The sequence below is a fragment of the Periplaneta americana genome, chromosome 8 (assembly GCF_040183065.1).
Source record: "Periplaneta americana isolate PAMFEO1 chromosome 8, P.americana_PAMFEO1_priV1, whole genome shotgun sequence".
Lineage (NCBI taxonomy): Eukaryota > Metazoa > Arthropoda > Insecta > Blattodea > Blattidae > Periplaneta > Periplaneta americana.
This window is the reverse complement of record NC_091124.1, coordinates 65,060,470-65,081,157: the sequence shown is the minus strand read 5'-3', so window position 1 is coordinate 65,081,157 and position 20,688 is coordinate 65,060,470. Positions and strand designations below refer to the sequence as shown.

The 20,688-nt window shown below is 34.8% G+C and overlaps 2 protein-coding genes across 13 annotated transcripts in view; one reads left to right on the top strand and one right to left on the bottom strand.

Annotated features, from left to right (window-relative positions):
• Positions 1 to 254: 254 nt before the first annotated feature.
• On the bottom strand, positions 255 to 15,821 carry LOC138704779 (GTPase Era, mitochondrial). The gene is made up of 6 exons (XM_069833012.1): positions 15,387 to 15,821; positions 9,600 to 9,724; positions 8,861 to 9,035; positions 7,654 to 7,929; positions 4,620 to 4,800; positions 255 to 1,364 (listed from the first exon to the last, which is right to left on the bottom strand). Exons 1-6 carry the CDS (start codon positions 15,699 to 15,701, stop codon positions 1,150 to 1,152), a joined length of 1,287 nt encoding a protein of 428 aa, XP_069689113.1. The 5' UTR covers positions 15,702 to 15,821; the 3' UTR covers positions 255 to 1,149.
• A 391-nt stretch (positions 15,822 to 16,212) lies between these two features.
• The window catches only part of BuGZ (Bub3 interacting GLEBS and Zinc finger domain protein), a 110,079-nt gene continuing 105,603 nt past the window's right edge, over positions 16,213 to 20,688 (top strand). For 10 of the 12 annotated variants that reach the window (XR_011333432.1, XR_011333429.1, XR_011333433.1 and 7 more), the window contains exon 1: positions 16,345 to 16,719. Coding sequence is in view for 5 of the 12 variants with exons in the window: in XM_069833007.1 (XP_069689108.1) it covers positions 16,679 to 16,719 (41 nt within the window). In the remaining 7 variants the exon portion in view is untranslated. Of the gene's footprint in view, positions 16,720 to 20,688 lie in introns of all 12 variants that reach the window. The other 2 variants (XM_069833011.1, XM_069833009.1) reach the window with 2 other exon arrangements.

Below are 20,688 nucleotides of genomic sequence, written 5' to 3'. Positions count from 1 at the left end.
AACTTATTACAAGCCGTGATAAACACATCGATTTTCAGGGTGGCTACTATAAACGCAGTTCTTCTATGAAACTTTCATTTCCCATTGTAAGTTTCTTGTCTTCAATTATTTAAATATGTTTCACTATGTGTCCTTGTCGCTGTGAGATATTTGTTGTTTCTCAAATTCGGTTGAAATAAGAGGTCAGGAGTTCTATGAGTATTCATTATGTATAATTGTGTGTCTTATCATCCTACAATAATGACACAGAGTAGCGTGTGTAAATAAGATTTTTATTACACTCTGCATTACATATACACTTCATTTGTCACTCAAACCAATGTCTACTTCCAAACAAGACTGTCATCACATAGTGATAGATCTGTACTAGGAGTGCATCTTTTTGTCTGATAAACTCTCCTATTAATGAATCTTGGATACCATAACTTTATTACAACAAATAGCAAAATTATTTTACCTAATAGAGTCATAAACAATGAATAATTTCTAACAAAAGAGACAAATTTCATTTACCACCATAAAGCTGTATCAAACCAGAATTAAAATACAGTGCAATTCTTATGGATGTTCATATAGTTCCCACACACTGGTTCTCAGCTGAATTTGGCTCTCCACCCAAAGGTTTCATGCATGAGGGTAGGCCACTAGAGGGAACTCAATAGGTGGAACTTAAACTGAGAGGATTCGATCCGACATCGGGATGGGAATCTGGTGCTGCTTAGTGGATAGAGCGTCAGCACATAGAGCTGAAAACCCGGGTTCAAATCCTGGTGCCGGAGAGAATTTTTCTCTGTTCCACTCATCTTTCATTACTGTATGTAGTTTTATTTTCCTTTCTTCTTTCAGACCACAAGACTGTTATTCATATATATAACTTAAATATACAAACAAGAAATTTAATGGTTTAACATAGTACTGAGTGCTAAAGTAACTTTATGCAGTGACAAGGGTACTGGTACTTTTAGTAACATTTCCAGTGCGATCAGTTTTATGAAGGTCTAAACAAGCTCAGTTAGAAAATATTATTTACAAATTCTGTAAAGGAAAGCTATGTTTATATAAATTGGAAAATAACACATGCTAACATCAAACTAAGAACCTTGCATTGCAGTATTTCCTCTACAATGATTTTTTGTTATATATAATGCATCAGCGAGAAGACTTCAGCAATTTCTCTTTCTTAACTACAGTGCCTTCTTTACTTGTAACAACCACTTTCAGTATTAAATGCTGTCTGAATGTGCTCTGTAATTCTTGTTCTGCCTCACGAGCTATTATTCGGATCCTTCGCCCACGTAATCCCACTACCAACTTCTCAAGGTGAAGTGACGGGCAATCAACACGAACAATTGCTGTTATTTTTCCTGAAAAATAAAAATAAATAAATACAGTACAACTTTTTTCATAAAACTGAACACCCTCTGACACGGAAATTGGTTGCTGTTCAGAGATTAAGTTCCACTTCAAAATCTGCGCTGTGTTTTCACATGTGTGTTTTACATGGAGAGATTCGAAGCCTGGTCTTTGTAACGAGAATGACGAGTTCTATTACTAAGCCATAAAGTTTTCGTTGGGAATATGTCGTTTTGTGACATACAGATATGTCGCTGCTATGACTTCTTCATCCTCGGACCTCAATGCTTAATATTTCCCCATGTGAATCTCGCATTAACTCAATGACACTTTGACAAATTCACACTACAGGAAAGCAACCATTTCCCTTGTCAAAGGGTATACAAATGAAAATAGTGACAATGCAATAAAATTAAAAAACTAGTAATGAACGGAAAACTAATAGGATATTTAACACTTTTACTTTTATATGTGATGATTTATGATAATGAACAAAACATTACTAATAAAAGATATGAAAATTAAAAACACAGCTATACTACAGTAGCGTGCAAATTAATCCGAACAACATAATTACTTATGCAAAAACACTCAAACGGGATAAAAAAAAGGATCTAAGACATACCTCAGTAATCTATGTGGCCTCCCTTCTTCCTAATAACAGCTCTGAGACGATTTGGCATGGATTCCACTAATTTCCCACAAATATTCGTCATTTCTTCATCGCAAAACCATACACCAATGAGGGCAGAAATCATCTTCTCCTTTGTAGAACAATCCATTTTTTGCATTCTTCTTTTGCAAATTGACCACAAGTTCTCAATGGGGTTGATGTCGGGTGAGTTGCCTGGCCAGGGGAGTACCTGAATATTCTTCTTGTTGAAGAATTCTGTAGTTTTTCGAGACATATGGCATGGTGCCAGGTCTTGTTGGAACACACCTCTGCCATCCGGAAATGATTTTTGCAGCTGGGGTACGATTCTGGTTTCCAATAAGTGAATATATTTGTCAGAATTCATCATTCCCTTGATAGGTATTAATGCTCCAGGCCCTTCATGTGTAAAACAACCCCAAAACATTACTTTAGGGGGGTATTTGGGTGCTTGTTGGAGATGAGCTGCTGTTACTTTTTCGGATCCTTTCCGTACGTAAGAAACACGGTTGCCGTGGACCTCTAAATGAGACTCATTGGAAAAAAGTACATTCTTCCAGTCATTCACTGTCCAGTTTTGATGTAATTTTGCCCACATTAAGCGTTTTTTGCACATAACAGGGGTTAGCAGTTGCTTCTTAATAGGCTTACAAGCCCTTCGTCCAGCTTCCAAAAGCCTACGCCGCACTGTTGTGACGTGAATATTCGCCCCAGTGGTAACCATTAACTCACGGGTTAAGTCGACAGCAGTTAGTCTAGGATTTAATTTACTTTTCCTGACAAACGATCATCTGCAAGTGAAGTCTTCCTTTTCCGGCCACAGTTTCCTTTTTTCTGGGGTGTGATGGATCCAGTCTCCCTGTATCGTTTTATGATCGAATTAACAGTAGCCAAACCGATGTGACATTCTGCAGCAATTTGCCTCTGTGTCATAGAAGAATGTTCTGCTAATGTTATAATTTTAGACCGTTTTCGTGGAGTTGTATCCATTTGCGAAGACGACAGAATGTACACAGGATTGCAGTATTAAGTCTTCAACACAACTGAAATGCTTATAAGTACAAAACGACAGGCAAAATGTCATATATTATAAAAAAAATAATGACAGACTTTCAACAATGGAATTACACGTACTACAGATGTCAATTAAAGCGGTATGAGCAGCTGTGAGGCCAACAATGACAGAAAATGTAAAAATATGTCGTGTTCGGATTAATTTGCACGCTACTGTATGTGGCACAAATACAACAACACTGAAAAAGACTACGAGACAGGATACTTAGACTTTATTCCAATACAATAATTCTCACTTCACTGGAGGGCAACAAGGTATAAACAGTGAGTAAAAGAGACAAAAATCAAATATAAACAGCAGAGATCTTTCTTTTCCTTATTAACGTAAAGAGCTACACACAACTAGACCCATTTAAAAATAAAGAAATTTGATAAGAATGTGTAGTAAACCCATTAATGGGGGGGGGGGAGGGAGGGAGGGATTAATACAGAAACGACTGGAAATCATATACTGAAAGGAGTATTAAAACAGATGCTTAATACAAACCAATAAGGTATCAATCTACTCATCTCAGAAAACAATGGACAGAAATGTGAGAAGGAAACAGACTAAAGCCCCATTCTATAGCAGGAGGTTGAGGAGGAATACGAACGTAAGAAGAAAAAGACTGTTTTCACAATGAACATTAGACTTTACCTTAACTATTTAAAATTACATTTAAACAAGTTCCCTTGTGTAACTTTATGGAACAAAATAAATCTTTCTAGATGTGAAAATGAAGTCAGATATGAAGTGTAAAATATTTAAATACTAACTACAGAAACGTTTTCTTTACAAGTTGTGCTTCATTGGCTATTATCCAAAGAAAATGTGAAGAGAACTTATTTTGAAGCTGCAGTATTAAGCGCAATAATAATCGTAATTGAATTCATAATTAAATGTATAAACAACGCAACACTGTAACATGATTTAAGGTGTAAGATAGAAATGTTTTTAACAATACAGTCAATAACGATTATTTTATACAGTAGTCTCCAAAATCTTACTCGCGAGTATGTCCCTGAAGTTACAGAACTGAAACCAAGACATCATGTACTGCCACACCTATCTGTACTACGTCCAATGTTGTTACGCGAAGTGAGAGCAGTGGTGAGCTTGCTTTATCAATGTGTTATTAGAAGTGTTCAAAAGTTTCATAGTGTCTTTCAAGCATTAAAAATAGTCTTAGAAAACGTAGATTTAAGAGTGAATGGGAAGAGAAAAATATCTTTTGTGTTAATGGGGAGAATGATGAATGTTAAATTAGTTCCAGAATTCTTAAAGGTGTCGTACAATACAACATGCAATGACATTACTTGTCTTGTCACAAAATCTATCATACACTTACAGGCAAGTTAGATATGTTCTAAATTAATTTATTTTTAAGAAATGTAGTTAGATATGTTCTAAATTAATTTATTTTTAAGAAATGTATAATAAAATTGTTGGTTAAACGTAATTGTATAAGACTATATAACTACTTTTGATCCATTTTTTAACAGTTATTCTCTACTCTAAAAATTGTTAGTGTGCAAAATAGTAATACATTTAAAAACCTACCATCTTCACTAGTTTCAAAATACTCCATACTCGTGACGAGATTGTATGGTACCTCCTGTGGTAGATAGTCTAGTAACTTAGCTCGGACAGTGTCGATTACTACAGTTTCTGATGGTTGGTCTGTGAACTGGGAAGCTGGAAACAGCCATGGTGATGGTTCAGCTATGTGTAATAAATAATCCTGTAATGAAACAGTGAGTGGATACAAATACGAGTATATTATTAACACAACAATATAAAAATACTGGTTCAAATAATGTACTTATTTTCATAATTTTCATTATATTTATCTAACTATATTAATTGGGAAATTATATATGTTTTAATTCAATGCTTTGCAGTAATGGTTGGCATGTCTTTCTGCGAAACTAGTGGGGCTCAGGGTCAAATCCTGGATGAGGTTTCTTCTGGATTTTCCCTCAACCCATTAAGAGCAAATATTGGGTAACATTTGACATCGGATCCTGGGCTCATTTCGCCGTTCACCAACTTCATCCATCGTGCTTTCTTTCATACCCATGTACTCTACAATTAGGGATGCCAATCCTTCTGTATTTCCTGGGATCTCTCATATTTAGCCGTAATTTTTAAAAGTCTCCTAACTCCCATATTTTTTGCCTCCTCGAGCATTTATCTCCCTTATTTTTGCATAATGTAAAAATCTATTTAAAACATTTAATTTTTCGGTCATTGAAGGTGACTTATACGATGGATTCTGTTGTTCCAGAGATGCAATGAAATGTTCAATCTCTGTAGAAGGTAATACTTGCCAGAAATAGTTTCAGGGCTCAGTAGTTTAAAATCAAACAATGTTAGAGTTACAAATTTAGAAAAAAAAAAAAAAAAAAAAAAAAAAAACTAGTATGTTGTGCTGTAAGCATACCAGGCAGCAAAGTTCATGCAGAGAGTGCTTTCTCTTATGAACAAGTGAACAGATGTCGAAACAGGAGCATGACACATCTAATCAAGTCAGAACTGCAAATTACAATTAACCTTTAACAACTCATATAGGGAATTTTTACAATTTGTTTGAAACTATTAAGTGAGGCAAAATGTCTCAAAACAATCTTAATTTAAGCCTAACTCCTAAGTTTAGAATATAGTTGTATTTTAGTACTGCCAACTGAAATGAATAATTTGTCAATTTTCTATGTGAAATAACTTATTGTATATTTTCTTCAAAAACAGTCGGCAACCCTATCTACCCTACAGGGTAAACAGGATCCGACCTAATGGTGCCCCAACCTCAAACAATCAAGAAAAAGTAGGCAGAGGCACAAATGGCTACATGCCAATATGCACTGCATTAGTAAAAAAAAATGAAAGGAAGATGTTTGTGATTGTCATTTGATGTAACAATACTATTTAATGTTATATTAGTTCGAATTATTAAATTACAAACAATCAGTTTGAATTAAATTTAAGTGAATTATTGCATTACTATTGGCCCTACATCTCGGCTACTAAATAGATACAAAATTCTCTTTCTATAGACAACCATGACTCTTAATGCCCAAAATTATCTTGTTTTAAAAGACCTAAATTATTATCAAGTCATCCCACAAATACGAGAATGAATAATGCATCATCATTAGCAGCAGCACTAGTGCCACCACTGTCATGATCATGACTATTATCAGTATTATCATTAGGCTTCGCATTTTTGTCACACTGAATTTATCGAGAAATATAGCCTTGTACGGGAGGGAGGGAGTTCAAATGTCTGACACTCGCTCAGTGTCGCCAATTGGACGGAAATTCCGTCAAAACTGACGGAATTTCAATGTAGTGGACGGGAAAAGAAAGGCTTTGACGGGTGACGGATTTTCTGGTGGAAATTACGATTTACATTGTCTTTTGACTTTTTTTGCTGCTGTCATTTTAAATGTTTAATTTCTGGAGAATTTTATTTTTCTTTGAACAGCCCTGCCTATGCCATACCATGTTAAAGAATCCCCCGTTTTAGATTTCCTTGTATTCAAGTCAGAGGTTGACGAATTATTATTTTAATCAAGATTGGTAAGTTGTGTTAAAATTTACTTTTTATTTCTCTTTCTCTCTCTCTCTCTCTATATATATATATATATATATATATATATATATATATATATATATATATAAAGTGGATCTTTTTTTTATTATTTTCACGGATTCTGACGGATTTCCAGGTGTTAGACTGACGGGGATACAATTTATGTGTTGGCAACAATGCGCTTACTGGATAAGTGGTGGTACAGTAGGCCTGCAGTGAATGTAAATAATGGAGCATATCATGACAACACTGCAACTTAGTTTTAATGTTTTGCACAATCCAAACGTTTTGAATAAATATTTTTGCCACGCCATTGATTATACAATTGTATTTCAAAATTAATAATCTGATAATAGATACACAATAGAAGTTTTATACATATAGGCTATAGAAACAATAATTTACATCTATTTACTGAAATAACTACTATTACAGTGACAAAAGATATACATTCTGAGATTATGTTACCATTCCTTACATAAAAATAATCAATTCAAAATTCCGAAATAAACAACTGCAGTGTAGATATTGGTGGTGGATTTGTCTCCTGGTGCGCCTCCTCTATGATATCACAATGAACTCATCTACATACAAACATACATAATAACATGTGTTCCTACATAACACAAGTCAGAACTCACAGAGGTTTTGTAACCTGCTTGTGCCTTTGTCTGACGTCATTAATGTACCAGGAGAAACTACTCCAGCTAATATATCTCCTGTGACAAACATGCAAAGCCTGATTATCATCATTCTGAGCCTCATTCTTCTATCACCTTTGTTGTCATTGTTATAAAATACATTAAAAAAATACCTTAATTATTTCAGCTCTTCTGTATGCCAATACTCGTAATATAAACGGGTGGGAAAAAATCAACATGGCCAGGAAATTAACATTTTAAATAATAAATACGCCTAGTTTTAAATAAAGACAAATAAAGCAAAATCATATAAGCTAAAAGGCTGAAGTCATCATAGCATCAAATAAATCTAAGCAATTACCTTGACATCTTTTATGCCATCTCCCATCAGGGCTGACACCATGAAAACTTCCTCAAAATGTGACCAGCCTCTCTCTGTTTTCACTTTTCTTTTCACTTGTAATTCTGAAAGCTGCTGATTCTCCACTCCAACTTTGTGCTCCTCATCTGTATCTGCTGTGTAGTTTATTATTGATGGTGAATCCTCGTCTAATTCTTTCTGCTGTCCAGCCAAAGAACCATTTGTAAGAAGGCGAATAATATCCAACAATTTCCTCTTAGATTTCAATGCATCAATCTGTAATTTGTAAGCATTCATTTCGGTAGAGTATAATAAATAATTGTAACTAGTGTGGGCATAAATGAAATGCTACTCAGATGCGAACCTAGTGAATATAAGGAAACAAGGAAATAAGAAAATAATAATTATCATTACGAAAGTAAAGAAATGTGATAATTACTTTTCAGTATCAAACTAATAGAAACAATTACTTTATTTTCTAAATAAAGATAACAGTATTATGTCCATGATATTTGAATTATTACACAGACGTGCAAAATTAAGAGTCATAAACATTTTTATAAAACTTTATACTAATTTATGGTTTCTTGGGGTGCTGAATCCAAAATTAAGCTCATATTTTCTCTATCACGTACCATTTTTCCGCAACATGCATTGGTACTTTTAGGAATGTGAATGTAGTGTTATTGAATTTAATATGAAAAAGTGATAACGTGAAACAAAGTCCTGTGGCAAATATTAAAGGTATAGGCCTATTTTACAAAAATCATTTATTGTCAAAATTAACAACTCACATTTAGCCAAATGTTTTATACCGCCCTTTTTTCTTCATGGTGAACATGTTAACCAGGTACGGTAAAATTTAACACGAGAAAGACATATAATACATATTCCGAGAAAACAATAGTTGGAAATAAAAAAACTAACAGAAATCTAGAAAAATATCCTTAAGAGTGAACACATTGTAAAGTTCCAGAGGATGGTCTGGTTAGAACATGTGAAAAAAATCGATAAAGAAACTTCTGATGGTATAATGAAGGACAAAAACAGAGAATTGAAGTCCAAGATGAATTATAAGAAAGACATTATCCATTTCAGGATTTACAGCAAAAAAATAAGAACATAAAAAGAGAACTATGATACATGAAAAATAGACTAATTTCGAGAACATGCAGACAAATTCGAAAAACAGTATACCAATACGTACCTTGTTAAGTATGAGGAACGAATGTTTTCTAGGATATAAATGTAGAAGCCTCAGTACTTTAGGATCGAGTCTGTCTCGTGTCCAGTTATTTGACACATCATGAATCACACCTATCACATCTGCTTCCAGTAGGGCTTCCTCTCCATCTGTGTGAAATGCACGTTCTAGGTGATGCCTATAATAATGTTACAGATGTTCAAATCGAGAACACTTTATGAAAATTATGTACATTTACCACAACTAGAATTTTCCTTATTTCTTTCTATGCACCCAAAATCAATAATAATTTTTTATTTAATCAGCAAAGCAATAATAACACAATAATTTCCACAAAAAATCTCAACAATGACCAACATAAATACTGTAATTCAAAAGTTATGGTGCATCTTTAGCCAAAAGTTAGTGTCAGCTTTTAACACTACACATTCTACACATATAATGGAGTATATAATACACAAAGATGAAACTAGAAATTGTCGAGATCAGAAAGAGAATCAACGATTATGTTGTTGTTCTAGTGCTTAAACATTTGGCAATAAAGCCAATAGTTTTGTTACACTCCAATAATCCTTTAGTATCGTGCATGACTAGGGCTGTGCATCTGTTGAGATTGTCCAGATTCATTATTACTTCATGTGAGTTATTTCCATATAAAAAAAACAGTCCCTATTTTTTTCAGTTCCAGTAGGCCTAGCTGAGAATGAAATTGTAAAATCAGTAGGCCTAATAAATCCAATACCTATGAGATTCATCAGAATTGACTAATCCAGGAGTGTCAAGAAATACTAATTGTGTATTGCCATCAACTGCAATTGCTCTTGCCTTGCATCGGGTAGTGTGTACTTTACTCGAAATAGAACAAACCTGTAAAAAAAGAAATATACTTGTACCAATCCATGCCAGAATTTCATATAAAAGCTTAGGGAATAATATAGTATATTGTGATACATGTGCGGTAAGTGCATCGTAACAGAATCGAGGAAAGAGTTTGAAAAAACGAGGTGAGGCCAAAAACTGAAAATATGGATTGCATATATTATCCCCTGCAAGGCAAAGTAACATAAGCGCCACTTTTACCAAAAATAAGTTACAGTGCTTAGAATAAATTATATCCATCACTGTGCATTGGCTGTAAAAGTTCTGTGAGTCTCAACAATTTTTTCCCCTCTTATAAGTTGGTTTAAACTTTGACTATCGTATTCACCACCATGTTGGATAAGTATCTTAATTGTCTCTTCTATAAATTCAGCAAAATTGTGCTTACAATACTCTGCCTTGCAGTGGACGATATGTGTATGAGGTCATGGCCTCCGGAATTTGCTTGATTCATGATGGTCTTCAACTGTTTTTTGTTTCTGTATGAATAATGACATAGAAATCCACGCAATTTTATTTCCTGCACGCATTCACTTCCCGCACACTTTTACTTACAGCCCTCTTGTTACCATAGCAACCACTCGAATGTGGTATGATCAACTTATAGACATTAAAACAGCAACGGTAAGTACCACATACTTTACCATTGTGTAAAAACATATATTTTTTAAATTATTATAATTTATTATTATTACAAGTAAGAAAGCTAAGGTCAATCAGGGCGTCAAACAAGGGACCTACAGTGTGATGTCTACAAACTACAAATATGTATGATGAATTATAATCTAAAAATTTCTAACAGAAAAACTAAAACTATGGCATTTTTGGGACCAGATCATTTAAGATGTAAAATCGTCATAGATAAAGAAATTATAGAATAGGTATCATCTTTCAAATACTTAGGCTGCACTATTACATACTTAAAAGAACAAGATGTGGATATAAAAATTAATAGATTTCAAAGGTATGTGTGGAACAATTATAACACTAAAAAATAAAACGTTACCTGAAACACAACTAAAATTTTACAAAACACTTGCAGTCCCATTACTCACCTATGGCTGCGAAAATTGGACACTAAACAGAAATAACAAGAGAAAATTAGAAAGGAGCAAAATGAAATTTCTTCGAAGTGTTGCAGGCCTCACATTATTAGATAAGCAAAAAAGTGAAGATATATGCAATAGATTACAGATATATAATCTTTATGAGCGGGTACAAGCACAAAACGAACACATTCAACATATGGAATATTATAGACTTCCTAAAATCCTCCTCAATTACAATCCTATTGGTAGGAGAAGCATTGGAAGACCTAGAACCCGCTGGATCATCCTTTGAAGTCAGAACAGGCCTTGAGGCCTATACCCTGAAGTTGAAGAAGAAGAAGATTATTATTACTTACTTATTTACAAATGGCTTTTAAGGAACTGGAGGTTCATTGCCGCCCTCACATAAGCCCGCCATTATTATTATTATTATTATTATTATTATTATTATTATTATTATTACTAAAGCCGAAACATCAGTATCACTAAAATTCATCTTACAAATGGAAGAAGAAAAAAAGAGCCAATCGAATTTACGCTCGATATGACCAACCTATTGCTAGTAATGTTTAACAAGGAAACTGCTAATGAGCTCATGTCGGAACCTACCCTCAAATTGTGCATACTCTTTGATCTCCACAGGAGATAGGAAATAGTTAAATAGCAGCTCATTCTAACGGTAAGATTGTGAAATTAAAGCTTGAATAACATGATTATCGAAAATGGGAGTAGTGCTTATTCAGCTGCATTTAACTGGTGAAGTACATGGAGTGCACAAACTTATCTCCATGCTACATGACCAGCTGGTCTTTGATGACTTAACTACTCTCTCCAAATACGTGCCAATTTGCTTAATGTAACATTAAAATTAAGTTTTCACACTCTTGCAGTTACAATCTAGTACCGGTATGACTAGCAAATTTTATTTTATTTGTCTAGCTGCTAAGGAGGTCCAATATACATTCTGAGCGGAATTTTCGACATGAGTTCATTAACAGTTCTCTTGTAAGTAATAATTAAGCCTATCAAATAATTCATCATCACTTTCATTAATTTTTCTGTTCTCGTTATGTAAATTTGATAATAATCTTTATTTGTAATATAGCTAGTGCTATTACTATTTTGGTTTTACTGCTAAGAATTCATTATTATTACAAAAATAACTGAGGGTCCTCTGTAAGAGGGAGCTATATCACGAAATTCTGAAGAATGAGATTTCATGTGTTTTCGGCAGTTTCTATCATCTGTTCTCCTATCCTTAAACTTTATAGATGTGGCAAAGCAAAAGGCAATGATAGAGTGCCCTGACTAATTCTAGGATCAGCCCTTTTTCGTAAAAGTTTTATTTTTCTCCCTTCATGGTTGTGACATACTTCTCTCTTGCAGTGACCCCGCAATATTGTCCTACAACTTATAGCTTCTTCTGAAATGTTGTTTTATTTAACGACGCTCGCAACTGCAGAGGTTATATCGTCGCCGGATATGCCGGAATTTTGTCCCGCAGGAGTTCTTTTACATGCCAGTAAATCTACTGACATGAGCCTGTCGCATTTAAGCACACTTAAAAGCCATCGACCTGGCCCAGGATCGAACCTGCAACCTTGGGCATAGAAGGCCAGCGCTATACCAACTCGCCAACCAGGTCGACAGCTTCTTCTGAAAGAACAAGATAATTTTAAATACTTTTAAGCAACAGAGTCTATTACAGAGGTGATAAAATGAGGCAATGTTGACTGAATATTAAGTTGTGATACACCAATTTGCACCACTTCGCAACTATCAGAGTAGTGATTAGAGTCGTGCACAACCAGTTACGAAAAATAGAAATTATATATTGCTAATGAACACCTGGCACTGTAGTCAGTATGCAAAGCTCTTCCATCTTGCGAAGTGTCTCAGGTTCGGTTTAACGAATATTCGAGTTGTTTCTCACTCTTTATGGGTGAACGTCAAAGATAGACCACAATGAGCCATGCAGGAGTTCCAAGAACCAGAGCCCTTGCAAAGACGTGATTATTATCATGTAGGCCTACTATTTAACTGATCATTCTTCTTCTCTTACTACAATCAATCATCCATCGATCCATCAATCCATCCAACTCACTGATTCATTCATCTATGGATTCATTGATTGATTCAATGATTGGTTCATTCATTCAGGTACCTATTATAGTTGATATCGTCAAGAGCAAAACGATTTATTAATGAAATAACGCATCTGCTTAGAGTAATTAAAAGGCATTAACAACTACTGTTTCAGAGGTGTGCATTTTGAGTTTGAAGTATAAACATTACAATAGAATGTATGTACTTATTTTCTCTTATATTGTACTTATTTTGTATTTTTCTACCGTACTGTATTGCATTCTAAGTAAATGTAATTTATTCTATTCTTGCATTTCTTTACACACCAGATTTCATATTATGCATTACACTTATTTCCTTTGTTGCTACCGGTGTCCATTTGTTCATCTATATAGGCCTATGTTATGAAGATAAGTGTGATAATTTTAGGCCTATATCAAGGAAATACATTTCTTAAATTACACATGGTACATTTCCTTCAATTGTTACTCCATTTGTATACTCAAAAAAATATTAGTGTTCTGTCTAGCCTGCAAAACATCAGGCGCAACTAGTTGAAATTCGAACATTCAGTCAGGTGCTCAACCTTCACGGATACTCTCTGACTGGTCGAATGAAAATGGGTTGTAAGCCCTATTCTGCAGCTCTCTAGTTGTGATAAGGGTTTAGCTAAGTCTATGACACATAGTCCCGAAATTATGCCAGTGATTTCAGTTATGTTACGAAGTGATGTACCGTAGTTGAACTTTCACCTGATGTTGAACTGAAGGCTAGGCTTGTTAATGCAGGTGCTTTGAAGCAGTTCGTGACTAGTTCGATTCTCTAGGTATATATATATATATATATATATATATATATACTGTACATACTTTTTTCCCCCAGAGCGAGGCCAGGAGAAGTGAGTGGAACAGGAAATGAAAAGGGTGTTGATGCAGAAGGGCACGAAGAAGGTTAATTATTCCTACAATTCTACACAACTAGACCAAAAGAGGCACAATTTTTTTCTTTAACAATTGCATCTCGAATAATATAGAGTACTAAGGACATGATTTTACTTTCCAGCATCCAATAGCTCTTTCCACAGAATAGCCTATATCTATTCACGTATAGTAGTAAATGAATGTATCGCAGCCATATTGTCTACATCAAATAGCATGAGCAAACGGGTCACCATTTAAATGTAAAACAAGATTGTTAATTATTTTACGACGTTTTATCAATTGCTATGGTTATCTAGTATCTGAATTAGATGGTGATAATGCCAACAAAATGAGTCCAGGATCCAGTGCCGAAAGTTACACAGCATTTTCTCTTAACTGATTGAGGTAAAACCACGGAAAAAACCTCAACCAGCTAATTTGTCCCAACCAGGATTTTAACCTGGGCCAGTTCATTTTACGGTCAGGCATGCTAAACATTACTTCATAGCAGTGGACAAAACGATTATTAATTGTGTCGAAATACGACCTCTTTCGACAATAATCTCTGGCACTAAAAATGGCACTTAATGGCTGGTGCAGGCCAGGTCTCCACTGCGAAGAAATTTTCATCTGGAACTCTCGAGCAAACTTAAGTACCAGTACTTAAATTACATATCTCAAGAGCACATGCCATTTTGGCTGAATAGTGAATGTATCCCCCACTAGTTCCAGAGGGCGGTGGATCGAATCTTCTTGAGGTAAGTTGCAATTAAATATACATTAGTCCATTCATTCATTCATTGTGTTCTGCCCAAGGACAGGTCTTTCACTGTAAACCCAGAATTCTCTAGTCTTTCTTATTTTCTGCCTTCCTCTTTGTCTCCTCATATGATCCATATATCTTAATGTCGTCTATCATCTGATATCTTCTTCTGCCCCTAACTCTTCTCCCGACAATATAATTAGAGGAAGTTAATTGAGACTCAGAGAAAATCAGAAGATACGACAGGGGATTGGAAAGAAGTGTCATCTAGTAATAAAATTTTAATCCATTCTCTTTTGATTCAACGTCCGATGTGAATAATATGGCACTGATACATCCATTCTTTACGTACAACAGGTGAATAGTTCTAGCTTATTTTGTGGAAAGAGTTATTGGATGGTGCCCAAAAGTAAAACCACGTGCTTAGTACTCTGTAATATTCGTCGTACGTAAGTGTTAAAGAAAAATTGGTGTCCTCTTTTGATCTAGTTCTTCTATAGAATTACAATTATCCCTATGACAAAATAGTCTTAAAATATGAAACGTCAAACTGACTAAAGTTGAACGTGAATGACAGGTGAAAATCGGGTGTCAATCAGAATAAATACAGAATATTCTGAGAATGATAAAAACACGGAAAGATATTTAGTGAGGCTATTATGTTGCCTAATATATAACATTTATGGAAATTAATACTTCATATTCGGTAAAATACATAACTTCCTTTCTTCCCCTTAACACTACATTGGTCTCGAGCATTTTAGTATCAACTTTTAAGTATCACCAAACTCATACATCATTCATATATGTTTCTATCTGTATTAAACATTTACCCTTCTTCCCACCAACTGATTTATGACAGTGCTTTTTCCAACATTGGGAACTCCAATAACAGCAATCTTCAAAAGTCGAGATTCATGTCCATGATTACTTAAACGGTCCAGGTCCTCACTAACAACTTTTTTGTTATGACACCTTCCTCTATTTTCATTCCGAACAGATATTTCACGTAACCCACGGATTAATCTAACCTCAAAAGTTCCTCTAAGATATGAAATACACGAGTTTCCAGAAGGGTAACTCAATCTCATGCTAGTAGTCAACATAGGAGACAAATAATTACACAGCCTATAGCTTAATTTGGCCATTTTTATTAAAACTGGCGAACATAAACTCGATAATTAATTGCAGAAACCGCAATAACTCCACTACATTATCATAACACTCAAACACATGCCATATTTCGTCTTGGCAGGGTGGCCACAGACGAGAAACAAAATGTACCAGAGCTGACAATATTATACCAAACTGATTACTTATCAAGCTTGGGCACGCCAAAATGGAATATTGAACGAATCAACCTATAAAACGTCTTTGGAATCAACAAAAGAAATTATTCTAACTCATTGGTCCCTATTAAAAAAAAAAGAGTTGGTTATTTAACGACGCTGTATCAACTACGAGGTTATTTAGTGTCGATGAAATTGGTGATAGCGAGATGGTATTTGGCGAGATGAGGCAGAGGATTCGCCATAGATTACCTAGCATTCACCTTACGGTTAGGGAAAACCTCGGAAAAAACCCAACCAGGTAATCAGCCCAAGCGGGGATCGAACCCGCGCCCGAGCGCAACTTCAGACCGGCAGGCAAGCGCCTTAACCGGTGGTTTATAAATGTGTTTGATCATAATTTGTGAACGTATCTTTAGCAAGAAATTATACTCTTTGGTGTATTTTTTTTTGCGTGTATGAAGATTACTTGTTCATATTCGATATATCCAGAAAGGTATGGTGTAATATGTTGCAACTTCATGCCCTATTGTCCCAGTTTTTGAGACTGACTTCATAGTACTTTTGTTCAGTATCTTTTAAGGAATTTGCTTTCATATTTATAAGTTAATTTTCGAAGGTCAGCAGTCTTTCTTTTCCCAACTGGACCTAATTTTCGAGTATTTAGGAGGCAGTGATCTGTGAAGTTGCACGATGTCCTGCTATGTGCGCTATATACTGTGTGTATGAAAGTTGGACGCCATTATTTGTATTTCGAAGAGACTAGTTTAGAAGATTTATAGTTTTCTATAATATTAATAGTGACCTAGTTTTCTTAGTGTTATCGTGTTTATAAAATGGGTCGGAAGAAGAAGAAGCAGTCGAAGCCATGGTGTTGGTATCCTTTAAAAAACTGTAGAATGTCATGTCCATCGAAGGCAAATTTGGCAAATTTGTTTGCGTTTCGTTAATACATGTTTTTTTCACTATTATATTCATAAAACTATCCACTGGAATAGTTTGCGATCGCACTTAGTGTGTTCCATACTATGGCAGCATCTTTATAAGTAATATGAATACTAAAACTATTTTAAAGTATGGGTCTGTAATTTATTTCAGTATTGAATCCTGACGAGGTCATGATTTCAGAAGTAACAAATAAAGAATTTTAAGTAATATTCGTAATCTAGTAGCTACACCTCATATTCTGGCCGTATTACGAAATTTGTTTTTGTGGCGTTATCAATAAGCCTACTTATCCTTGAATCTTTTTTTCTATTAAAAAGGTTAATAGTCTACCCACACGTACATTATTATGATTCTATCGTAATGGCAGTGCAGTTCATGATTCACCTCCTCCTCTGGCATTTCTTTAAACTGTATTTTCAATTAAATTTAAACATGAAAAACTTTACAGACTTTTAGTGTGAACATCTTAGGCCTAATTTATATGTATTGATATATGTCAATAGTACTGTAAGTATTCTTCCAGGGCGAAACTAGCGCACGGGCATTTCAGGTAATTTTGGAAGTGAAAATCGTACATTCTTGGGTCCTAGATAAGTCATAGATAGCCTATCGTAAAAAAAATTGAGTGCCGATGCAAATTTCACACCCAAAATAAAGGTCGAAAGTTGCTGTGAAAAAGGGTGCCAATGGAGAGATGCGGGTAGGAGTGTTCACTCCTTCGAGATGGAAGGAGTAGTGGCAGTGAAGTGCAGCACATACATCCATTTCCGTGCGTTTCCTTACTGATCACAGAGAAAAAGCGAGTTTTCGTAAGGTCGTATCAGTGACAGGTTAGGTTAGTTCAGGCTTTTTCTATGCTTTGCATATACTCATTGTCTAAGAATGTGGCCTTTCTTCCAAGGCATACCGAAAGCCTAAACTAAGCTAACCCAACCTGACACTGATTTAACCTTACGAAAACTCACTTTGGTCGAATCAGTGACAGGTTAGGTTAGGTTAATTTAGGCTTTTAGTATGTCTTCCATATACTCACAATTGGCTAAGAATGTGCCCTTTCTTCAAAGGCATATTAAAAGCCTAAACTAATCTAACTTAGAAATTAAATTATTATATGTTTGCCATCTAAAGGTACGGTCACACGTCGCTACTTTTGCTACGCAACTTTTGTACTGCAGCTGCAAAAGTTGCGTGTCGTGTTCACACGTAAGCCAAAAGTAGCGCGCTGCACGCTACTTTTCGTGCTGTGCAACCCGAGTGCAGCAAAAGTTGCAACTGGAGGTTGAGAGTCTGTTCACACACAGACTGTACTTTTGCAGCCGCAGTCATGCTGCAGGTTTCCATCTCCGTGTTGACTTCTCAATATACATTTTGTGGTTATGTTCGCATTATTAATAAACTCATGCGAAAGCTTACTTATCTATTATTTGCTTTTTTGTCCTAACTGGTATTCAGAAATTGGCATTATTTTTACTATAAAGCTTTTAAAAACGCCTATATACTTAAATGATAACTAACAGCATATTCACGTAATCAATGTTGGCAACCCTCCTGTTTGAAACTACGCTACAGAAAATTAAAAAAATGAATTATATCGTCAGCAAATATGCTCAGACTGTATTGTGCATTTAATAACTGTTACAAATAATTGATTTTCATCACATCTAACATTAAAATACATCCAAACAAAAGTATCATTGGCACATTTGGATGGCAACACTGGTCGCAACCGCAGCAAAAGTTTCAACAAAACCGATATCAAAAATGCTGCGGCTGCAACCCTGAAAACCCTGTTCACACGTCGCTACTTTTAAGCTGCGTGCAGCATGGAAAAGTAGCGAGCAGCAGGTTCGGCAGCTGCTACTTTTCGGGTTGCACCGTTGTTCACACGTCGCAGTACAAGAGTTGCGCAGTTTTTTGTACTGCATCGCTGCAAAAGTAGCGACGTGTGACCATACCTTAAGATAGCTTATCAAATGCTAAGTGAAATTTATTTACTAAATTAGCATAATTTGTATACAGTGTTACACAGATGAGTGTTTTCGGCAATGTTTTGCCATCTTCAGATCATTTAGGTATGAAATGTTACAATATATAAATACTTTACAAGATTAGAGTACAAACAATGTCAAAGTTAAAATTAGTTAACATATAAAATAGTTGAAATATATAAAATAATTTCGGCTAATTAATAAATTATGTAAAATGTAAGAATAAAACAATGAAGAAAATTAGCTTCCATTAATGTGTTGTATCACAAATGGTATTGTTTTTAGCTGTTTATTTTCATGGCACATTTGTTGATTCTTGTAACTAAAGTTAGTAACATATTCTTCCATAAGGAAGATCGTTGCAAGTTGTGTAAATCAACCAGGCCATATGCAACTGCAAATATTCAAACGAAAAGAATCAAACAAAAGGAATTACTATTGTGTTAAACCATAACCGGTAATTAATGCTATTAAAAAAAAAAATTAGTATGTAGGCCTATGGAACTTAAGTGTTATGTTGGAAGCTGCGTAAATATTCAAACGAAAAGAATCAAAGAAAGAAGAATTACTATTGTGTTTAACTATAACCGGTATTTAATGCTATTTCAAAAAAAAAATTAGTATGTGTGGTACTTATGTATTATGTTGGAAGCTGCTTAGTTATGTCGTTGAGTGAAGCGGCTGGACTGATGAACACAAGCATGCTTACAATGTGCATACGAAGATGTTACATCAAGTGGGAGGGGTTGAGTGAAATGATCGATGGATGAGGTTTGGAAGGAACAGATTATGGAGACTTATAATTGTTGATGAATTTAAATAAATTAAGCAAAGCATGCTAATTTAGTGAATAAATTTTACTTTTCATTTGATAAGCTATCTTAGATGGCAGACATACAATAATTTAATTTCTATATCTTAGCTTATCAGAACCTATCCATATAATATGCCTGTAAAAAATTAATCTAACCTGTCATCGATTCGACCTTATGAAAATTCTCTTTTTCTCTGTGAATCAGTAAGGAAACGCACAGAAATGACATGTATGTGCTTTCCCTCCCCGATGCCTATCCCTTACATCTTGCTCGAATTATACCACGGGCCAGCACTTTCACAGCAACTTTCGATCTTTATTTTCGGTGTGAAATTGGCATCAACACTAATTTTTTTTTTTGTATGCATTATACAGGGTGTAACAACTTTAATGTTTAGAATTTCTGGAACATGTTCCCTGACACGTTCTACGTTGATTAAACCTAACATACCTATATCCAAAGTTCTATAGGTTTGGAGTATTTGTACCCGAAGTTAAATTTTTGAGTTTAATTTTATCGCTGAATACTGAAAGAAGTAACACCAATTTCCGAAAGTGACATGTCTATGTCATTATTTTTATTTTTACCATATTACATTTTAATATCAACTACTTGCGAGTATGAAAGAAGCAGTGCAAAGTTGAAAAAAAATGTCCTTAAGATTCCAAACACTGTACTTCTTGAAATTTGCCAATAGGCACGTGAAAATACCTGTGCACTAGGAATCCTACGATTTGGGAACCGTGCTTGATATGCCAAAACAGCTGCTGTTGCATTGCCATCACACAGTCCATACACATAAACTATGTCGGCATATTCCTGATGTGTGTACACAAAAGGCATGTTTTAATGGTCAAATCTCAATAAAAAGACTAGTCACAATATGGTTTATTTTTCTCACAACTGTTATTTTAAACTGGTTTCTGTTTCGTTTCCTTAGCAACCTAAACAATTTTAATTTAATTTCTCTTAAAAGTAAAATTTCCTTCATTCACTGCTTTTCAAATGTTTCTTATGTATCTCTACTTAGTAATGCCATAAAATAGGCCTTGTATAAACGGTATAATGCTTGGAGCTGCAAGAAGTTCTATTTTT

Coding starts and splice junctions, on each gene's coding strand:
- LOC138704779 (XM_069833012.1), bottom strand. CDS start 15,701: ATGGCCAAATTAAGCTATAGGCTGTGTAATTATTTGTCTCCTATGTTG. Junction 9,036..9,599: donor AATTCTGATGAATCTCATAG/GTATTGGATTTA, acceptor ACATTATTATAG/GCATCACCTAGAACGTGCAT. Junction 7,930..8,860: donor CGTTCCTCATACTTAACAAG/GTACGTATTGGT, acceptor TACAAATTACAG/ATTGATGCATTGAAATCTAA.